Source organism: Megalopta genalis, chromosome 3, assembly GCF_051020955.1.
Source record: "Megalopta genalis isolate 19385.01 chromosome 3, iyMegGena1_principal, whole genome shotgun sequence".
Classification (NCBI taxonomy): domain Eukaryota; kingdom Metazoa; phylum Arthropoda; class Insecta; order Hymenoptera; family Halictidae; genus Megalopta; species Megalopta genalis.
Window position 1 is genome coordinate 16,608,281 of NC_135015.1, and position 19,980 is coordinate 16,628,260.

The 19,980-nt window shown below is 44.6% G+C and overlaps 1 protein-coding gene and 1 long non-coding RNA gene across 3 annotated transcripts in view; one reads left to right on the forward strand and one right to left on the reverse strand.

Moving 5' to 3' along the window:
- The window catches only part of Ndf (Nucleosome-destabilizing factor), a 56,487-nt gene that overhangs the window by 3,023 nt on the left and 33,484 nt on the right, over positions 1–19,980 (reverse strand). For both annotated transcript variants that reach the window (XM_076520205.1, XM_033478334.2), the window contains 2 exons: positions 571–681; positions 49–493 (listed from right to left, as the gene is read on the reverse strand). In XM_076520205.1, the coding sequence (XP_076376320.1) occupies positions 49–493; positions 571–681 (556 nt within the window). The remainder of the gene's footprint in view (positions 1–48; positions 494–570; positions 682–19,980) is intronic.
- LOC117225035 (uncharacterized) lies at positions 5,930–9,335 on the forward strand. Its single transcript, XR_004491398.2, has 3 exons — positions 5,930–7,202; positions 7,271–7,556; positions 7,638–9,335. It is a non-coding gene; the product is annotated as an uncharacterized LOC117225035 (long non-coding RNA).

The window sequence follows — 19,980 nt, forward strand, 5'->3', positions numbered from 1 at the left end:
CGTCAACGACCGGTATGCTTCAACAACAAATGTAGATAGACGCTGTACCTTTTCCTTTGTCAAGAATTGCAGGACAAGCCAATGATGTTAACTCCAACACCTCCAACACGTCTTTCTGTTGAAGGCCAGCGCGATCCGCCAGCGCCATACTCTCGGCCAAACCGGCCAGAGTGACTCCCGCCATCAGCTGAAGCACAAGGTTCATTTTGGATGCGTTGCCCACCTCGCCAAGGTAAAAGCTATTCTTGCCCATGGCCTCGAAGCACGACTGACATTCGTCGAACAACGTCCGGTCTCCGGCCGCAAGGATCACCAATGTACCCTCTTGTGCCTGCGTTTTACTACCTTGCACCTGCGCCTCCAAATATCGCCCACCTTTCGCAGTTATCGCCTCAGCGATGTCCTGCGACGTCTCCGCGTCTATTCCGGTCATTTCCACGTACCCCTTCTCGGGGGAGATTTCTGTGAGCACCCCGCAGTTTCCGAACACCATCTAAAAATTGTTTATCGTCGATTAATTTCTCAGCAGAAATTTCACGGACTTGTTGCACCAGCTCTGAGAGTACTCACGTCTTTGGCCGCTTGAGGATCAGCCACGCAGGAAAATGTAATGTCAGCTGCCAATACGACGTCCGATGGTGTCAAACCCTGTTCTGCCCCAGCTTTCACGAAGTCCGCACACTGCAAATTCAAAGTCGACAATTAGCTCTCCTTGGATCTTTTCATCTTGCAAATAAGTTCGCTAAAATTAATTCCTTGATTGGAACGGTATTTTCACAGATGAAGTAAACATTCAATTTTGGAGCCTAATTTATTTATAATAGAAAAACTATTACGACGAATTGAAAGTGTCTGTTTTTATCCTACCGAATGTCCTAAAAAGAAAGGCAGACGAACAGTAAACAAAGAGGACACAAAATTATTTAGTTAGTCATAAGTTGTTTCAGGGACCATTATATGCTACGCCATTGGCGCATCCTGTTGTTGGCTGCTTGGCGGGAAAACCGCAAGGACGAATGGAACGAGGATAATTCAGATTTCACTATTTTTATTTTACAAAGGCCTTCGATCGTAGATGGCAAACTTGGAGTCTATATTCCCCATTTGTTCTAGAGATTTAATGCTTCGCGCTTTCGCCAGGCGGTGTCGCTAGCTACTGGGCATTCTAGGGAATGTCCCTACCCGTTTCCGACATCGTGGCGACACCGTGCATCGCTGGCGCGTACTACAAAAGAACATTCGAGACCGACGGTGCCGGCAGATGCCGCCAGGACGCGCAGTGGCCATTTTGGTCGCCATTTTCGTCACGTACGCTGTCCCCCAACGGCCCCGACGCTAAACTCTTCGCGGCTCGCTTGCCACATCAGCAAACGACGCCATTGCGACATCTGAAAATATTTCCCGCATAATGTCGAGAGATACGTCCATTTTACCCATCGTGGTTCAAAGGACCTAACAGTAGTTCATTGCTATTTACAGCAAGCGACGAGACACGCTCTCGATGACGTTCTAGAAGTTTCTATAGTTCCCGATACGCTGAAAGCGACGATAACCAGCAGGGAGCCGCGTTAATGTATAACGACCAGGCTTTTTACGAGAACGTAGTGGACCCTACGATCCATACGTACGATTTTAAAGCCGCGTTCGACCGGAGCACAGACAGTGCGCAAATCCGGGAACGAAACGCCAGCGATAGCTTGCGTCAGCGATTTTATCCAATTTCGACGCGGACACACGTCTACTACCTCTGGAGGTGTCTATTTTCATTTTCGAGTCCGACTCTCTCTCCCAGCCACACACGAGTAAAATCGATACGGCGTTTTGCAAATGTGTAATGGCGTCGTTTGCCCCACGGCACGACGCCGCTCGAACGAAGTTTGCAAATACTTTGAACCTGTCCAACGACGGGGACGAGTTAACTTGTTATTCCGGTTCGAGAGGATTTTTCGTCGAGGAAATTCTCCCATGCGAATCTACTACCAATTTCTATTTGACTCGCGCGAGCGCAGGCGAACGTTTTCTCGAAACGTCGAATCGAATTGTTGTGGCTCTGTTGCTAACTGCGTACGTATTTTGCTGCCGGAATCGGAGGCATTTAACGCAACGTAACGGTTAGTCAACAAAGGAACGACCGAGACACATACGAGAAGCAGGCTGTATTATTGTTTCGGTCAATAAATAAGCTTTTATCTTCGCTCTTGTAACCTGGCGTATCGCGACGCGATCTTTTCTCGTTATTTTGCAGGCGAGGCCACGGGCAAGAGCTAGCTGTGAAACGCGCGTTCGGTTGCCAAACAGCGTCGCGGGAGCGATGCAACCGGAAACGAATGGAAAAATTGATTCGCCTCGTCTTCCATTGTTCCGTTGCACGTGCGCGTAGGGTAATCGAGCAGGAAGTATACATCGATCGTGTTCCTGACCTGTATTATTTTCAACGTCCAATTTATTTCGACAAATAGGCACCGGGATACACACTCCGCTCGCGGTTTTATCATCGGACGCACAGGCGGCGGACGAAGAAACACGATACAACGACGGCCGTACAGAAAAAATTAGAACTGGCCAATGTTATCGTGTTAACGTGTCGCGAACGATTCCCACCGAAATTCAAATTGGGAATTTCCTGGCACGAGTATCCTGTGTCAACCTTCGTAACACCATTTTTTTTTTGTCATTTTGGTTGACACGTTGTTCCTGCAGTATTTAGCGCGAGCCTTGCGTTAACTCCTTGATGCACAGTTTTTTTGAAAAAGGCCGGCCAAAAAGAATCAATTTTTTTTCATGTAAAAAAACACAATTTAGAACGTTGTCTTGGCAAGAAAATTACAAAAATACAAAAATAATGGATATTTATACAATTGGTATGATTTCTAATTTTCAGAATATTACTATTATTATTGTTATTGTTATTATTATTATTATTATTATTGTTATTATTATTATTATATTTTATTTTACATTATATTTTAGTAAAATATATATTGAAAAATGAGCGAATCAATTTAGAACGTTGTCTTGGCAAGAAAATTACAAAAATACAAAAATAATCAAAATTTTTATTGCAATTCTAATTTTCAGAATATTACTATTATTATTATTATTATATTTTACATTATATTTTAGTAAAATATATATTGAAAAATGAGCGAATCAGAATCTGAATGTGAATACGCTGTCGGAAAGCGGCTCACAAGGAACGGATAAGTCGTAAGCGATAAGTAGAAAAAGGATACATTTTATACTTGAATAAGTAAGTGTTATAGCTTACAATCCCGTGTAAACGGTAAATATCAATAAAACGATTGTTTCTTTTTTTCCTTTCACATTGTTATTTTCAATTCTCGATTGCATTCGAGTGTGAAAAATTATAGCAACATAAAGTGCAACGCCGCTCGAGTTATCTCGAGTGTGCACAGCTTGGCCAGTTTAGCGCGCTCGAGTTAACTCGAGCGTGCACGTTCAGGGGTTAAATAAACGCTTGAAATTAATTAATTTATTCTCGCAGATTCGATTTCAATTCGACGTCCCACCGTTAACCAGCGATACGACGGATTTCTATCGGAGAGTCATCAAAGGGCTCGTAAACCTTCTTCGCCCGTTTACAACAGAACCATCGTTTGGCCGTCGGAGACAAGGGCAGCCGGGGGTGTAAAAATTGCTCGAAGGTTGCAGTCCGAATGCATCAAGTTTCACGCGCTGTTTATCCGGGGGCCAAGAGGCGCGGAATGTCCAATGTCGCCTGATTTTTTGTTGTTCCCGGGATCGTCGCGCGAGCAAATAAATTCGGTGTAAACGGCGGCGAGAAGTGTGTGCGTGTGTGTGGCAGGCACAGCGGCTGACCTTGAACCAACTTAACCGACTTGTGCGGCTTCCACGAGGGAGGAAACTCAACGGTTTCCAGGGACGAATGTAACCGTATATACGCCGGAATTGCATTCTGTCTGCATCCAATATGCGCTCCGCTCTTCCGAGAACGTGTAACGCTCGAAAGTGTCGGCTGCCAGAGAGGAGTGTTTCGAGTGTCTTCGCTGTGCGCGGAGCACAACTTATGCAATTCTCGGCCTCGGCTAACTCTCCGCTTCGTTCTAAAGTCTCCACGCGCTCCCGGTCTCACCTTTACGGATATATTAATATTCTATTGGGTGACAAAGCCCTAAGTTGCGCGCTTTCATTATGCTCCGCGCCGAGGTCGCAAGATCGCTCGTCCAAGTTCTCGGAAAAGCCAAAGGTAAATAAATTCTCCGCCGACCAAGAGCGGACCTGTTTGGCGAGCGCGCCGTTGACGATGCTTGTGACAGTTCACGCTTCAACCCTTTCCCATCGAAGAACGGAATAGTCCAACGCTATGCGTTGCATAATAATTCAAGATCGTCGAAATACAGAAAATAAATATAATTGATATAATTCACTGACTACGGATACACGTAGTTCAATACATACATAGAGATACTCGCTAAAATGTTCGGACACGTTTTTAGAAAGGTGTAGCTTTTTCAAGATTCACCCGAATGGCGTGAATTTTTCTTTTTTAAATACCGAAGAGACCCAGTTTACTCGGCCGAACTATTATTTGTTCAACGATCATATTTACGATCACGATCGAACATTTTCTGCCCAGGTTAAATGCTAGCCTTTCTATTAATGGAACAACTAGCAACCTAAATTGGAAACTGCATAATTAAATGGGGGCGTTCCGATGATGAGGAGAGATTAAAAATCCAAGAGCAATTTGAGGACCTTTCGGCGTCCCCTGCGAACTGTAATCTGCCGAATTTAACCCCTTAATGCACAGCTTTTTTGAAAAAGGCCGGCCAAAAAAAATCAATCTTTTTTAACGTAAAAAAAACACAATTTAGAACGTTGTTTTGGCAAGAAAATTACAAAAATACAAAAATAATCAAAACCTTTATTGCAATTTTGGATTTTGATAACATTGCAGAGAGAGAGAGAGAGAGAGAGAGAGAGAGAGAGAGAGAGAGAGAGAAAATAGTCGAATATTGTAATATTACACTCACATCGACTTTTTTTATCTTTCTTTTCGAATTCCCATTTTTCAGAATAAAAATTATTATCAGTAAAAATACTTATTTATACTTTTAAAACATAAATAATAACAATACTAGTATTTATAATATTTATTATTATATTTATATATATATTATTATTTATATTTTAGTTTACATTATATTTTAGTAAAATATATATTGAAAAACGAGCGAATCAGAATCTGAGTATGAATACGCTGTCGGAAAGCGGCTCACAAGGAAGAGATAAGTCGTAAGTGATAAGTAGAAAAAGGATATATTTTATACTCGAATAAGTAAGTGTTATAGCTTATACAATCCCCCCCCCCCCCATGTAAATGATAAATATCAATAAAACGATTGTTTTTTTCTTCTGCTTTCACATTGTTATTTTCAATTCTCGATTGCATTCGAGTGTAAGAAATTATAGCAACATAAAGTACAACGCCGCTCGAATTATCTCGAGCGTGCACAGTTTGGCCAGTTTAGCGCGCTCGAATTATCTCGAGCGTGCACGTTAAGGGGTTAAATGCCGGTTTCGATGAGGAAAAACTGCTGAAAATATCCGTGAACAATTCGAAGAGCTCCGATTGGACTTTCGCAAGCTGTGAAACGCAGCCTAGTTACGAGAGAGTTAATCTCAGGTATTGCTCAGCCGTGAGGCTGCTAATAAAACCTATTGTATCATTGACACGCAACCGGCTAAACGATTTCTTCAGCCCTAACGAGACGATTCTCGTGGTACGCGCGCTACCGGGGCCCACAGCTATGCGGCGGCCGGCGTCTAATTGCCTGGATAATTTTCACTCCTCGCCGGCCGGGAACAACAAGCGGTTGCGCATTTTAGGTAACAACGGTGCGTGCCACGCGCGACCGTACATAGGCAGGAAGCACATTCGCTGTTCCACGCCGTGCACGAGCCGTTTTCTAACCCACGTAGTAACACGTGGGTGGACACACGCGCGCGCGCGTCTCGACACCGGCAAATCACAGCGTGGCGAGCGTTTTCTGTTTAACCCTCCGCGAACGAACGAGTGTCGGTGACGCAAATAAATTAGAGAGGCTGCTGCACAGCTGAGAAAAATTCACGCGAAATTCGTTCGAATGCACCGCCGGGCGAAGAAGATTGCCAACGGCCGTTAGAGCGAGGCGTGTACACCGGAGCCGTTCCAACGTCCTCGGAATTGGCAATTCCCAGTGAGCGAAAAGCTTCCGTCTCGGCCGGTAGATTATAGAATTAAAATTTCATTTCAGCTGTGTGCCGCGCGGAGCACAAAGCTTTCAGAAGACCTTTTTATCCTTGAAGTTCCGCGGCTACGGCTGCAGGCGCGAGCGGGAATCCCGATTTAGACGGTGCCGGCCCTATATCTTCTCGTGTGCTCCCTTTTTCCGACCTCGAAAAAAGAAACTAGAACACCCGGAAAGCTTCGTGTGCACACACGTGCCATCGGCGAGGCGACAGGAGCCCAAAAGGGGAGGGCATTATCGGAGGCGACGGAGATACTATTAGGATGTCCCATAAGTTCTTTCCGCGCCGCGCTATGAATGACTCTAACTGGCTGTGTTTATGCAAAAACACGCAGGCTCGTCTCTTGGCTGTTTAGGGTAAGGGTTTCAGTCGTCCCAGAGCTCTTTTGGAGTACGTTTCGTTGATGACAAAGTTCCTTATGAAATCTTTTCTGCGACGTTCGCCATAATTGGCGAACCGACGCGGCGTCGTTTTTCATCAAGAGAACGTAAAACCGCGTGTTGCGTCGGTCGCAAGACAAAAATTATTGCAGTTTCATCGGGACGTTCTACCTCATTCCCCGTACTCCCCAGACATTGTTCCATCCGATTATTACTCGTTCTTCTCGTTGAAAAATTCTCCCCGTGAAAAACGGTTTAAATTCGTCAGCGAGACGAAAACGCACCTTGATCAATATTTTGCAAAGAAGCCTCGAAAAGACAGTATAACGAGGCCTCTTGAAAGATGGAAGAGGGTAATATCGCAGAACGGTTCGTATATAACTCGATAAATCAGTCTTAAGCAACAAATATCGTGTGATCGTTTCGCATCAGAAAACAGGAAAGAACTTGTGGGACACCCTAATACTATTTCGTCGGAAAATCAGCCGGGCCACCGAGCGGTAAAGCGCTTCCGGCTGTCCGGGAACCGTAATCCATCAATGAACCAAGGTAAATCCTTTTTTGACCCTTATCCTTTTTTTATTTATTTATTTAAACGGCTAAAAATCCACTTTTAGGCTATAAAACCAGGTACCCGGGCAGCGTAGACAATTCTCAGCGCTTAGGCACTATCTCGGATAATTTGGCAACACAGGAAACGGAACAGAGATGCGGGTATAAAGCCTGCGGAGGCCTGCGGGCCCCCTAGACACGGCCCTGCCGACCACGGTCTCTTTCCTGCGGTTGCAAAGGAGCTATCTATACCCCGCGCAGAAGTAAAAAATATTGAATGGTACTGGTTCGTTCTAGCCTTCGATTCCGAGGGAATCGGCTCCCGGAGACTCGTTTCGCCAGGCTCGTCCGGTAAGTGGAAAATGGCGAACGACGAGCGGACACGCGATCTTTCAGCTCGATCTATGATATCACTCGAATTCGATTTTCCAGAAGCTAAAGCCGCCGATATAGCTTGAGTCACTCTATCCCGCCGACTGTTCTACAGTTCAAATAAACCGAGCTTATAGTAATCCAGTGTGTCCAACGATGCTTGGATACGAAGCTGGCGAACGGTAAACGATCTACGCTATTGCTTCAGCGTGGACTATTTGTTTGGATTGGTCGGGCTCGCGTGTGCGAGAACTCGGGGCCCGATGATTTTTCGACCGACCGTTGTTGCCGGTCGGCGGACAGATTTTTTCGGTCGTCCGATCCGAAGACGTCGCTTCGTTGGCAACACGATCGCAGGAACATCCTGTGCTCGTTTCGATGGCAGCACGAAACACCGAGGCGCTGCTGGCTTGCACGAGGCTGCAGAAGTGGCGGATGTAGAATGGGCCGTGGTAGAGGGGCTGAGTATATCGACCTTTGCGGCTCGCAGGGAACGCGCGGAAACCGTTTAATAATACGAAATTTCTGATCGCGAAGTTCGCGCGATTGTTAAAGCCCTGTCTCTACGCCGCGCGCAATCAGGAAATGGAACAGCGTGGGGGGCGGGGACCGACCGTGGGAATTCTGGGGGATAGGCGTGATTTATCGGAATGCGGGAACGACTCCTCCGGAATCCCGAGGATCCAGCGAGCGTTTCCAGATATCTTGCTCGCAGAGCGTTTCCCGTCTCGCGGGTGGTCCCGCGAAAACTACGACGTTACTTACGATGCTAATCGAATATTAATCTCACCTTTGACCCGGGACGCGACCTGGGCTTTTACCGGCGGTGCTCGGAGCCGGCCGATTTCGCGGACTTCGTTTTACAGTTTCCCCGGTCCCCTTGATTACGACAATCGAATCACTCGTGGAATTAAGAATTACGAAGCAATTCGATTACGTTTTAATCCAATCTCGTCGTGATTCGATCGAGCAAGTAACTCGGAATTCGGATCTAGGTTTGATTAAGTTGCTAATGTGACTCGTAAATTGCGACTGGAGCACAATTTGCGAAATATTAATTAATTGAATTGTTGCGATGAGGGGCAATACTGAGACAGATGCTTTTACAATGGAGTAACTTTTTTAAGACTGGTCCGGATGACTTGAATCTATATAAATAAATATATAATAAAATATATATAATAAGAAATTTAATAAATAAAATATATAGTATTTTAGTATTATTATTAGTGTTTATAGTATTTATATATTAATAAATATAATTTATATATAACTGTATTATATTATATATATTTTACTAGACCAGAACACTCCTTCAAGTTACTGATTGTTTATGAATACAGCATTTGAACGAAACTAGACTTCGCTGCCTCAGAAACTGTTGAAACTGTCTTTGAAATGCTAAAGATGCTGCAGTAATGTCTCTCTTACTGACGCTCAGATTGTCCACTAAATTGGACAATTTGGGAAGAGCAGATACGATTATTCGAGCCTTGCGGCACGTTTTTATAATTGTGGACAATACATATAACTATAAAAATAAACCGCAAGGCAATTGTAAAAACGAGCCGGAAGACTCGAATAATCGGAGAATTTACTTATATGGAATATTCTGGTTTCCCTTAAAAGGTAAGAGGCACGCGATGCTCGAAGTTTCGAGTATCCAAAGTAATATGTAATAATATTGTATAATGTATTGTATATACAATAGTAATTTTGTAATAATATATTACAAAATATATTGCTAATAATCCCGTAGGAGGTTTCATAGCTTAATAATAAAAAAAAGTACAGCAATGTCTCTCTAATTGGCGCTCAGATTGTGCACGAAATTCGACGATTTGGGAAGAGGAGATACGATTATTCGAGCCTTGCAGCTCGTTTTTATAGTTGTTGATAATTCGTAACTGTAAAACGAGGCGCAAGACTCAAATTAATCTCCTCTCCCCAAATTGTCCATTTTTGTGCGCGATCTAAGCGTCAATAAGGGAAACATTACTGTATTCCCTTTCGCCTCGAAATTATTCGACCACTGTCGAGAAGGCTACCAATTTCGGTGGCAATTCGAAAGAAAATCGTCCCATCATCGAAGCTCTATTACCTAGGTCTTGGCTTCATGAAACATTTACAACGTCCGTCTATTAATCCTCGGATTAACCCCTTAAATAACAATGTGAAAGCAAAAAAAAAACAATCGTTTTATTGATATTTATCATTTACATGGGATTGTAAGCTATAACACTTACTTATTCAAGTATAAAATATATCCTTTTTCTACTTATCGCTTACGACTTATCTCTTCCTTGTGAGCCGCTTTCCGACAGCGTATTCATATTCAGATTCTGATTCGCTCATTTTTCAATATATTTTGTCGCAGGAGTTACTGCGACGGTTTATATAAAATAATCCGAGAGAGTTTTTTTTGGTTTTTATATAACGAGAACTTTAATATAACTTGTAACAAAAGGCGATGAGGTACAGTGTGTAGAAGGTAAAGGTAAACGAGTGACGGATGATACAGAAATATGGACACGTTGAGAGTCGGAGGAAAACTTGCTAACTGACTTCTCTCGGTCGAGAGGTCCTCGTATTTATTGGTAGGGAAAGTCCTTGAAATTGGTAAGGGAAAGTCCTCGGGAAGGGCGAAGGCCTTTCCCGAAGATTTTCCGACCGGGGTGATCCGGGACCTATGGTCCGAAGCTGTGTCCCAACGTTTTTATTGTTTTATTGCGGTGTGTACGCCTTGCGTCGGGAAAACCCGAAAAAGGCATATGCACACCCCGCTTTTGAAGGACGTGTCTTTTTATGTCTGGTCCGCCACAATAATAATAATAATAATAATAATAATAATAATAACAACAATAACAATAATAATAATAATAGTAATATTCTGAAAATTAGAATTGCAATAAAAATTTTGATTATTTTTGTATATTTGTAATTTTCTTGCCAAGACAACGTTCTAAATTGTGTTCTTTTACATTAAAAAAAATTGTTCTTTTTTGGCCGGCCTTTTTCAAAAAAACTGTGCATCAAGGGGCTAATCATCGAATGATTGACAGGACGATCCCGAGGACGCGACAGGAAGCTGCCCAGGGGGAACGATCCCGAAGAAGAAGATGATGATGATGATCGATTGGGTCGGAACGAATGCGATGTTTCGTCGAGTAACTGGCCTAGCTTCCGGCGATAGACCAGGAGGCCACCCTTGTCGTAGGGTTAAGTAGATGTCGGTAAACACTCGACCGGCAGAGTGTCTCTCGTCCGTGCGCGAGGAAAGACGCTGATTTTCATGAGCATGTTTTTTAGCGTGGCTCGTATCGATCATCGTAAGCCGACGGTAGCGGAAACTGACTGCGGAAGTTCGTTTGACCGAACTGCTGATGCGACGCTGGGCAATAACGAGAGACGCGATATGCGGACGAGGACGAGGAAAGCGAAGTGGCCAGAAGAGAGGAGGCGAAGGGTACGTGTGTGTTCGGCAGGACAGTAGTAATTAGCTGCTCGCTCACGCTTCATGGAGTGCTCATGGCAGAAATTCTACCGGAAGACGGGCCGCGATATAGCTACGCGGGGTTATTTTAAACTCCGTACGTGCCCCGGAACAGCCCCAGAAGTCACGGACAACGAATTAATCTCGGGCAAATCGTAGCCTGATCCAGCCTCGGTGTTTTTAATCTTCGAGATCAAGATAAGCGCGAGCACGGCGGCTAGATAAAACGTGCCGGCAACTTTTCACGGGTTCGTTAAGTACGCGAGGCAGTGTACTTAAGCACACGGGCCGGCCTTTGCCACGAGAAAAGCGATAAATATTGTCGAGTTCGACAGCGGCCGAGGATACATACATATTCTGTTTCGCGTGCGGATAGTCGAAGTTGTGGTTATTTATCGCCGTTTCACCGACGAAGTCGAGAGGCTTGATTCTTTCAGAATCACGGAATCAATAGTATGCGAAAGATCCATAACAAGATCACTGATAACAAGCTTGTACGATCTGGATCAACACGATATTGTATCAAATTCTATTTATCGGACGCTATAAATTCTACTCTATTTATTAGAATATTTATTAGAATATTTCTATTTATTAGAATATTTATTAGAATATTTCTATTTATTAGAATATTTATTAGAATATTTCTATTTATTAGAATCTCTGTTTATAAATATTTCTATTTATTAGAATCTCTGTTTATAAATATTTCTATTTATTAGAATCTCTGTTTATAAATATTTCTATTTATTAGAATCTCTGTTTATAAATATTTCTATTTATTAGAATCTCTGTTTATAAATATTTCTATTTATTAGAATCTCTGTTTATAAATATTTCTATTTATTAGAATCTCTATTTATAAGTATTTCTATTTATTAGAATTATTAGACGCCCATCACGAACATTCGTGGCACCATCATGGGGTTTATTAAAGATCCATTGCTAACAAAAGAGAAAGGATTTATTTATTCTCTTTTACTTATTACTATTTATTTATTATTTTTTACTGACGATTATTTATTATCTTTTATTTATGATTACTTATTTAATTAAAAAATACGAAATGTCTAGGACCGATTTCTTCAAAACAGGCTCGGCGGTTAACGCGTTAGAGTAATTAGTTCCATCGTTACATCACTTTGCATTGTATTCGAAGCGTTAATTAGCGCATCGCGAATAAATACGTTCAAGTCGTTGGTGGCCGGCCTGAGAAAATTCTCGGAGCGCGAAAGGTTCGAAGTTGTGCCACGCAGCGAAATTCTCGAGAAACTTACTACGGCCCCGTCAATGTCTGCTTAGAGACACCGACAGTGTCTATTTAGATAATCCATAAGTGGATGTGTCCCATTTAACAAAGACCGGTGCCGCAACGAGCCGGTGGACGTGTTAATTCTCGAATAGCGACCATTCAGGAGAAATCAATTTAGCTCCATCGTGGTTCTATATGTATATCCCGGATCTGCATAATTACATAGACGAATAGAATTCGGCAAGATTCGCGTCCCCGGTGCCTCCGAAAACCGGGGAGGGGGTGGGGTGGGGCAGGGCACGATTCGGTGTAACACAGTTAACGGTGTAAGTGGGCACACATTGTCGGTTATGAAACCTCGCGCGCGGTGTGTCTTTTATGATCCGCCAATATGCGGACAATGGACGAGGATGATCACCGCATTCAACGAGGGAGAATTAAAGCCAGACCAGTCTGGCCTGGTCCCGCAGAACTCGACACGCTGGCGACTTCTCAGGAGGACACGTTTCATTTTATCGTCGCGGCCGAATCGCCGCTGAATATTTTTCTACGTCCCTGCTTTTCCATCGAGTTCGACGAATATCTTTCTTTACAGCCCCCTCGAGCGTGTTTACGAGAGCTTCGAGGACCGATGACGGCAACGAGGCTCGCCTCGCAGCATCGTTGACGTAACTATGCGCGGGCGTGGGATCGACATCCGAATGTATTCGAGTACAGAGAGACGCGAGAGGAGGCAAACGCGAATTGGCCGCATCGTGCACCGGTCCGCGACGCGGTGGCAAAGTGCGCGGGGGTTGAAAGGGCACAGGTGAAAACTGCACGCGCCTCCACTGCGGCGAAAGTCCCTTCGAGCATGCCTTTTTTCGAGCATTAAAGTGAAAAATCCAGCCGACGGGCTATTTCTGAGCGCAGAGTCGAGTAAACAAGCAATGAAAGGTAGTAGACTACCAGATGGAATCGAATCGAGGATCTCTCTTCGGCTCTTCGAGGTATGAAATGAAGAGTCTACAGGTTATTTCTATGAAACGCACCCGGTAAATAAGCATCGAGGGACTAGATTCGTCGAGACTATCGTGGGAGGCAATTAAAATGGAAATGCTCTCTACTATATTTTTCTTCGGTGTACAAGATGAAGAACCGGAGAACAAGATGAAGGCTATCGCTGTACAAACTCGAGTAAACAAACAATAAGAGCGCGGATCCTTCTTCGACCTTCCTCTCATGAAGATTCGCACTTCGTCCAAAATAACAATTTTCCAAGGAACGACTAAGAAATATTGGGTTGGCAACTAAGTAATTCCCGATTTGTTCAGTGAAATAAAAAATATTTTTTCACTTGGAACGAAGTTTAATCTGTAATGCATTTTCCATTTTGTTCGATGACCTTTTGCCGTCTCTCTGACAACTTGAAAATTTCACGCTGGTAGAAAGTCCGATCCTTTTCGGCCAAAAACTGAGTTAAGTGAGATTTTACAGCGTCATCATCGTTAAAAGTTTTACCATGAAGGGAGTTGTCCAGGGATCGAAATAAGTGGTAATCCGATGGCGCGAGATCAGGGCTATACGGTGGGTGTAACATCAATTCCCAAGCAATATCCATCAATTTTTGCCGAGCGGACAAAGACGTGTGCGGCCTAGCATTGTCCTGCTGGAAAATGACACCTTTACGATCGACCAATTCTGGTCGCTTTTCCTTGACCGCTGCATTCAATTTGTCCAGTTGCTAACATTCACGGATAATAAAAAATAACATAATAATAATAATAATAATAATAATAATTTTATAGTATAACATTTACGGATATCATAAAAATGGGAGTGAGAGACATCTATAACTGAAATCGGCAATTACTTAGTTGCCAACCCGATAGAAATTAAATATAAATTGTTTCGTTCAATAAGTTTGACAAGTTGCAAACAGTGTAACAATGTTATTCAATTCTTCTAGTGACTCCACGATTTTATATTTCAGCTACTCGGTGTTGCCATAAACGCGTACAATTTGCAGTCCACTCGTCATCATGATCTGAATTTTTTAAGAAAAGGGGCGAAGGAGATAGGAATCGCGAAGGGTTCGAAACTAACCCAAGACACATGGACGGCAGATGGGTTTATTCGGTGCACCCATTACCTACATCCTGTTCAGACAGAACGTATTGCACTAAAAGTCTCGTACAATAAAAGCTTTCGATTCGCCACGAAAAAATGATTACCGCGACACCAATCCCTCGAGACTATCAATCTACCAGGAAGAGTCGAAAAATCCTATCGAGAGAGAGCAAGCTTTTCACAAGAATCCACGCAATCGGGAGTGTCTCCTTACGCGAGGAAGAATGAAAGTGAGTTCGACAGACCCTTCCAGGCCAGCGGCAAGAAAGAGATTCGTGCGGAGGGTCGCGTCGAAGGGGGTGGTTGAACGAGGAACGCGTTCCGGCCGGTGTCTCCCCGAGCTCGTTGCACCTCGCGCGTCGGTTCGTACGTCCCTGATCGGGCGCGCGCGGGGTCTATAAGCGTCGGCCTAAAAATATTTCGTCCACGCGACGGCATTAATTCGACCGGCTGCGAGAGGCGGGCATCGCCGAACGAACGACTTTTGCAATCGATCGGTCGCGCGCGACGAATCGCGGCATACGAACGTAAGCGAGTCGGTGGCCGGATGGTGGCCCGCCGGTGGCCGATCGGTGGCCAGAGGCGATTCCGGCCGAATTTCGGGCTGGCGGCGGAACGCTCAACCTTTCGAAAAATATCGGGTCTTCTCTGTCGACGGGGACCGGAGCGGCGCGGCGCGGTGCGGCGCGGCGGCAAAGGCCAAGGCGACGAAGGACAAAAGCGAGAAGCGAGGAAGGATCGCGAAGCGGCTCGGGCCGGGCCTGCGCCGTTCCCGACCGACACGTATAAATAAAGAGAGTTCGGATAGCGGCGCGGCGTTGCCGGATCTCGGCAATATTGATCCGCGGAGCGGAGACACGCTCGGCAGCCGGGGGTCACGCGCGTCGACGTGGCAACGCCGCTCTTTTCCCAGCTGATCGAGCTCGACTCGCGTCTGCCCGACGCTCGACCGTGTCCTCTCTGTCTCGCCGCCCGGTTCCTTTGCGTTCACCTCCGCCCCGCGCCCCTCTCCCTCGCCCCTCGCGCAGTGGGACAGAGGAGAGGGGGAGGAGAGGCCGCCCTCTGCTCTCCGCTCCGGTCTCGCTCTCTCTCACTCCCTCTGTCTCTCTCTCTTGCTCACCCGAACGCCTCTCTCTTTCGGCTCCGCTGGCAACTGGCAACCGACGCTTTTATCGGATCGGTCGCCGCGAACCGCAGAGGCCTTTCCTTTCTTACATCGCTGGTTCCGTTTCGCCTCGAATGCGAGAACACGTTTCCTTCCAGCTAGCTCGCGAACAACATTACGTAATCAAGAAAGGCGTTTTGAGAACCGAGACCAGCCGGCGGTCCGCGTTCCCTTTCGAAAGGACCCGGGAATAATCGCGGGAATCGCGGGACCCGACGATTCCCGCGCGCCGTCGTGCTTCTGCTGCTGTGGATTTCTTTTGGAAAAATCCGTATCGATCGTGTCCTGTCGCTCGAAACAGGAGATTCCAAACTGAATGCGACGCGGTTCTTGCCGAGCCAATCGGCACAGCCGACACCCGATCATCCGATTGTTGGATGTCAGAATATGCTGGCGCATCAACGTCGGTTTTTTTTTTGTAAATCAGCCGAATATATGTATTCCGTGCCTCGGTTGGTCGATAACGAACGCTCTGTATATATATACACTAACAATGGATTGCGGATTTTGTGGGCTTGTTGCGAAAATATTTAGCGGCGAATTGAAACAGCAGATGGGCTGCTCGAACGATTTCTACTTAGATCCTCTCTATCTTACGATCTATGTTCGTTTCGCATGTAGTCTGCGAGCTCTGCTTAATAATTCAGCCTACAATTTCTCCAGTCGATTAGTAATTCCTGAAGAACTAGATTAGGATGTATGCTAATTGTGCTGATTAATTATGAAACTCATTCTGTATTCGTTCTCGTACAATCGCAAACAAATTCAACGTTTACCGCCGGGAATCTCTTGGCGAAAGCCTTGGAAAGAAGCGTGATCGTGCAATAATAAAAGTTATGATGAAGTATTAATTTTGCAAGTTATATTAGAAACAAATGAAAATTGTGTTCGACCATCTTCAGCCATGTCAGCGTACAGCAGGGGTGTCAAACTCGCGGGCCACGATGAACATTTTTGCGGCCCAATCAATATATCCAAAGTAAAAATAAAATAGAAGTGTGAATCAGAAATTTTGAAAGTAGTCTCGGCCAATAAAATATTTCTCCCGAAATAGAAAAGATAGTATCAGAGAAGAGAGAGAGATGTCAAGTATCAGGAAGTAAACAATAATTTAACTTTATATATGTTTATTACAATGTACTAGTCAAAATAAAAATATTTGTTTCTATGAACATTGATTTTTTTTTGCGGCCCAGTCAATATATCCAAAGTAAAAATAAAATAGAAATGTGAATTAGAAATTTTGAAAGTAGTTTCGGCCAATAAAATTTCTCCCGAAATAGGAAAGATAGTATCAGAGAAGAGAGAGATGTCAAGTATCAGGACGTAAACAATAATTTAACTTTATATATGTTTATTACAATGTACCAGTCAAAATAAAAATATTTGTTTCTATGAACATTGATTCTTTTTTTTTTGCGGCCCACCTAAAGTTAAGCATTGTTTATTTGGCCCAAGTTAGCTTTTGAGTTTGACACCTCTGGCGTACAGCAACGACCACTTGACGTTTCGATGGTCCGGCGAAATAGGACAAGTATCGTCGTTTCCAGAAAAAATAATTGGCGTTGTATGTAAAACGCACGTAAGGCACGATTTGTGAGTCTAAGCAGCTGTCGGCACCCGATCCTACGTTGCACTTTGAATACATCTTACTACATGACTAATAAGTTTGACGTGCACGCCGTTCCCCACCAAGAGACTAGCGGTCTTTGCAAATACGCGTTTTTGTCCAAAGTTGCACAATGCACCTGCACAATCTGAGCAAACTTCGAAGCTCTAATTGTACAGGAAGAACGTAGATAATGCTCATAAATGTACCTCTACGATCGGTCGGAAATGAAAAAAATCTGGGACCCGCCATTTTGACGCGAATCCAGTGTTCGCGTCGATGGAAAAATTAACGCGTCCGGAAGAGTGGTACGTTAAAAAATATGCCGGCAAAACTGCTGTGTAAAACGACAAATCGCCGTAAGCGTGCACAGCGATTATTTCGTGAAAAAGGATTTACAGTCCTGTTCGAGTGTAAATAGAGACGGTTCTTTGCATCCGTCAAGCTCGCCATGGAAGCCCGCAGTCCAATAATTACGTTTCACGGGATACAGCAGCCAGCCGTTCGCCGAGACAAATTGCAGGCGTTGATCGCGGTCGTTCGAAAAAGAAAGGAACCAATGGACTCGACCTTCGCATCAATTACCAGCTCGATCCGTTTCGGATTGTGGAGGAAAGTACGATGTTGTCCTTTGAAAGAATCATCCCCTTTCTCGCGCGACCACCCTCGCGCGGCGTTGGCGCGCCTTTGATATTCCCAAAATCCCAGTGTGCCAATGCCGGGATTACGTAAGCCTCAGGTAACTTTAGAAATGTTTCTCGATGAAAAAACAATGTTTACCGGCCACGAGAACGCTCGAGAATGATATCAATGGAACATGCCGTGCCTTCCTGGGTCGGAATTGCAAATTCTCCGGTTAGACGGAAGTCGTCTGCTTACACATACTTGCTCTCTCTCTCTCTCTCTCTCCCTCTCTCTTTCTCTCTCTCGCTCGCTCTGTTGCTCTCTTTCTCTCTCTCGCTCGCTCTGTTGCTCTCTTTCTCTCTCTCGCTCGCTCTGTTGCTCTCTTTCTCTCTCTCGCTCGCTCTGTTGCTCTCTTTCTCTCTCTCGCTCGCTCTCTTGCTCTCTTTCTCTCTCTCGCTCGCTCTCTTGCTCTTTTTCTTTCTCTCTATCGCTCGCTCTCTTTCTCTCTCCATCGCTCTTTTTCTCTCTCTTTCTCTCTCCATCGCTCTTTTTCTCTCTCTTTCTCTCACTCCCTCCCTCTCTCCTTCTCTTTCTCTCTCTCTCACTCTCCCTCTCCCTCTCTCACTCCCTTCTCTCTCTCTCTCTCTCTCTCTCTCTCTCTCGCTATCTCTCTCTGCGGGTCGATAGTTCTTTCATAGAAACGCAACAGTGACCGTGCGCTGTCGGCATGTTTCAAGCGCGGCACGATTAAATGCAATTTGCGTGAGCTCTGTGAAACGCCATCAATCTCCTTAGGCCGTTTCTTTTGCGGGGATTCCCGCCATCTTCCTGCGCTCCACTTATCGCGACGCTATTACGAAACACCTGTTCGTCGATAATTCCGTGTCCGCTTCCCTTTCGGGCTTTCCTCCTAGATCCGTAACTGGAACTAGATCAGCCGAATCAACGATCCATTTCTGATCTTTTTTTGTTTCCTGTCTCACTTCAGTTGATCGTAAAGAAGCTTCACGCTACGTTGTTTATGCTACATCAGGCACGACCGTTGTGATGTTAAGCAATGATTTTTATTCGGGGGATCGCGGTTTCCGGAGTTTCTGTTACCGCAAATTTTTCTTCCGGAGAATTGCTTGAAGCGCTTTTTTGCTTGCAGCGAGGATACACTTCGTACAGTCGATGGCCGTGTGCAATGATAATTAGACGGCGGATTTTTTTGAGTGGAGCAAGACAATGGAATGGAACAGTAGAACAGGACAATACGACAAGATTGTTGAACAAGGCAGTAGAACTGGCAATAGAACAAAGCAGTAGAACAAAGTGGTGGAACAAGACAGTACAAGACAGTTGAACGAGACAGTATAAGAAAATAGTTGAACAAGGCAGGCATTAGAACAAAATAGTGCAGCACGACAGTATAATGAGACAATAGAGCAAAACAGTAGAGTATTAAATTACAGTATTATCAACAGTAGAGTTAAAGAAGTGATGGAACAAGACAGTACAATAAGACGGTTGAACAAAACAATAAAACAAAATAGCTGAGCAAGGCAGGCAGTAGAACAAAACAGTACAAGAAGACAGCAGAACGAAACGATACAACAAGACAGCAGAGTTAAACAATAGGATAAAACGGTAGAACAAAATAGTGTACAAGATAGTAGAACAAAACAATTGAACAGAACAGTAGAACAAAGACAGTACAACTTGAAATCATCTCACAGTAATTCCAACTCATCGAAATTATTAGCTCCCTCTTATCTCGCGATTAACGCAGACAATTATCCTATCCTGCATAAAAATTCAGCGACAACACGCCTAAAAACAGATCCGCTTCCCATAAATTATTTCGCTTGCACAGACTGCATCCAACAATCGACATCCTGTGTCGAACATCCAGCGTGTCGCAAAGAATGCAACAGTGTGCATCCAATCGGGAAGAATCGCCGAAGCATCGTACAACGCGTGCAACGAAACAACCATCGCGTCTCGTAGCTGCGAGACGATATGGCCGATAGTTGGCACCGTTTCATCCGAGGAAACGTCAAAGAGCCGATGTTTATAAGTCGCAGCCGACGATGGAATCTTTCACGATGGAATTCCGAGCTTCGAAACTCCGTCGGAACGCGAAGAAGCGAACTGATCGGTTTGTACGGA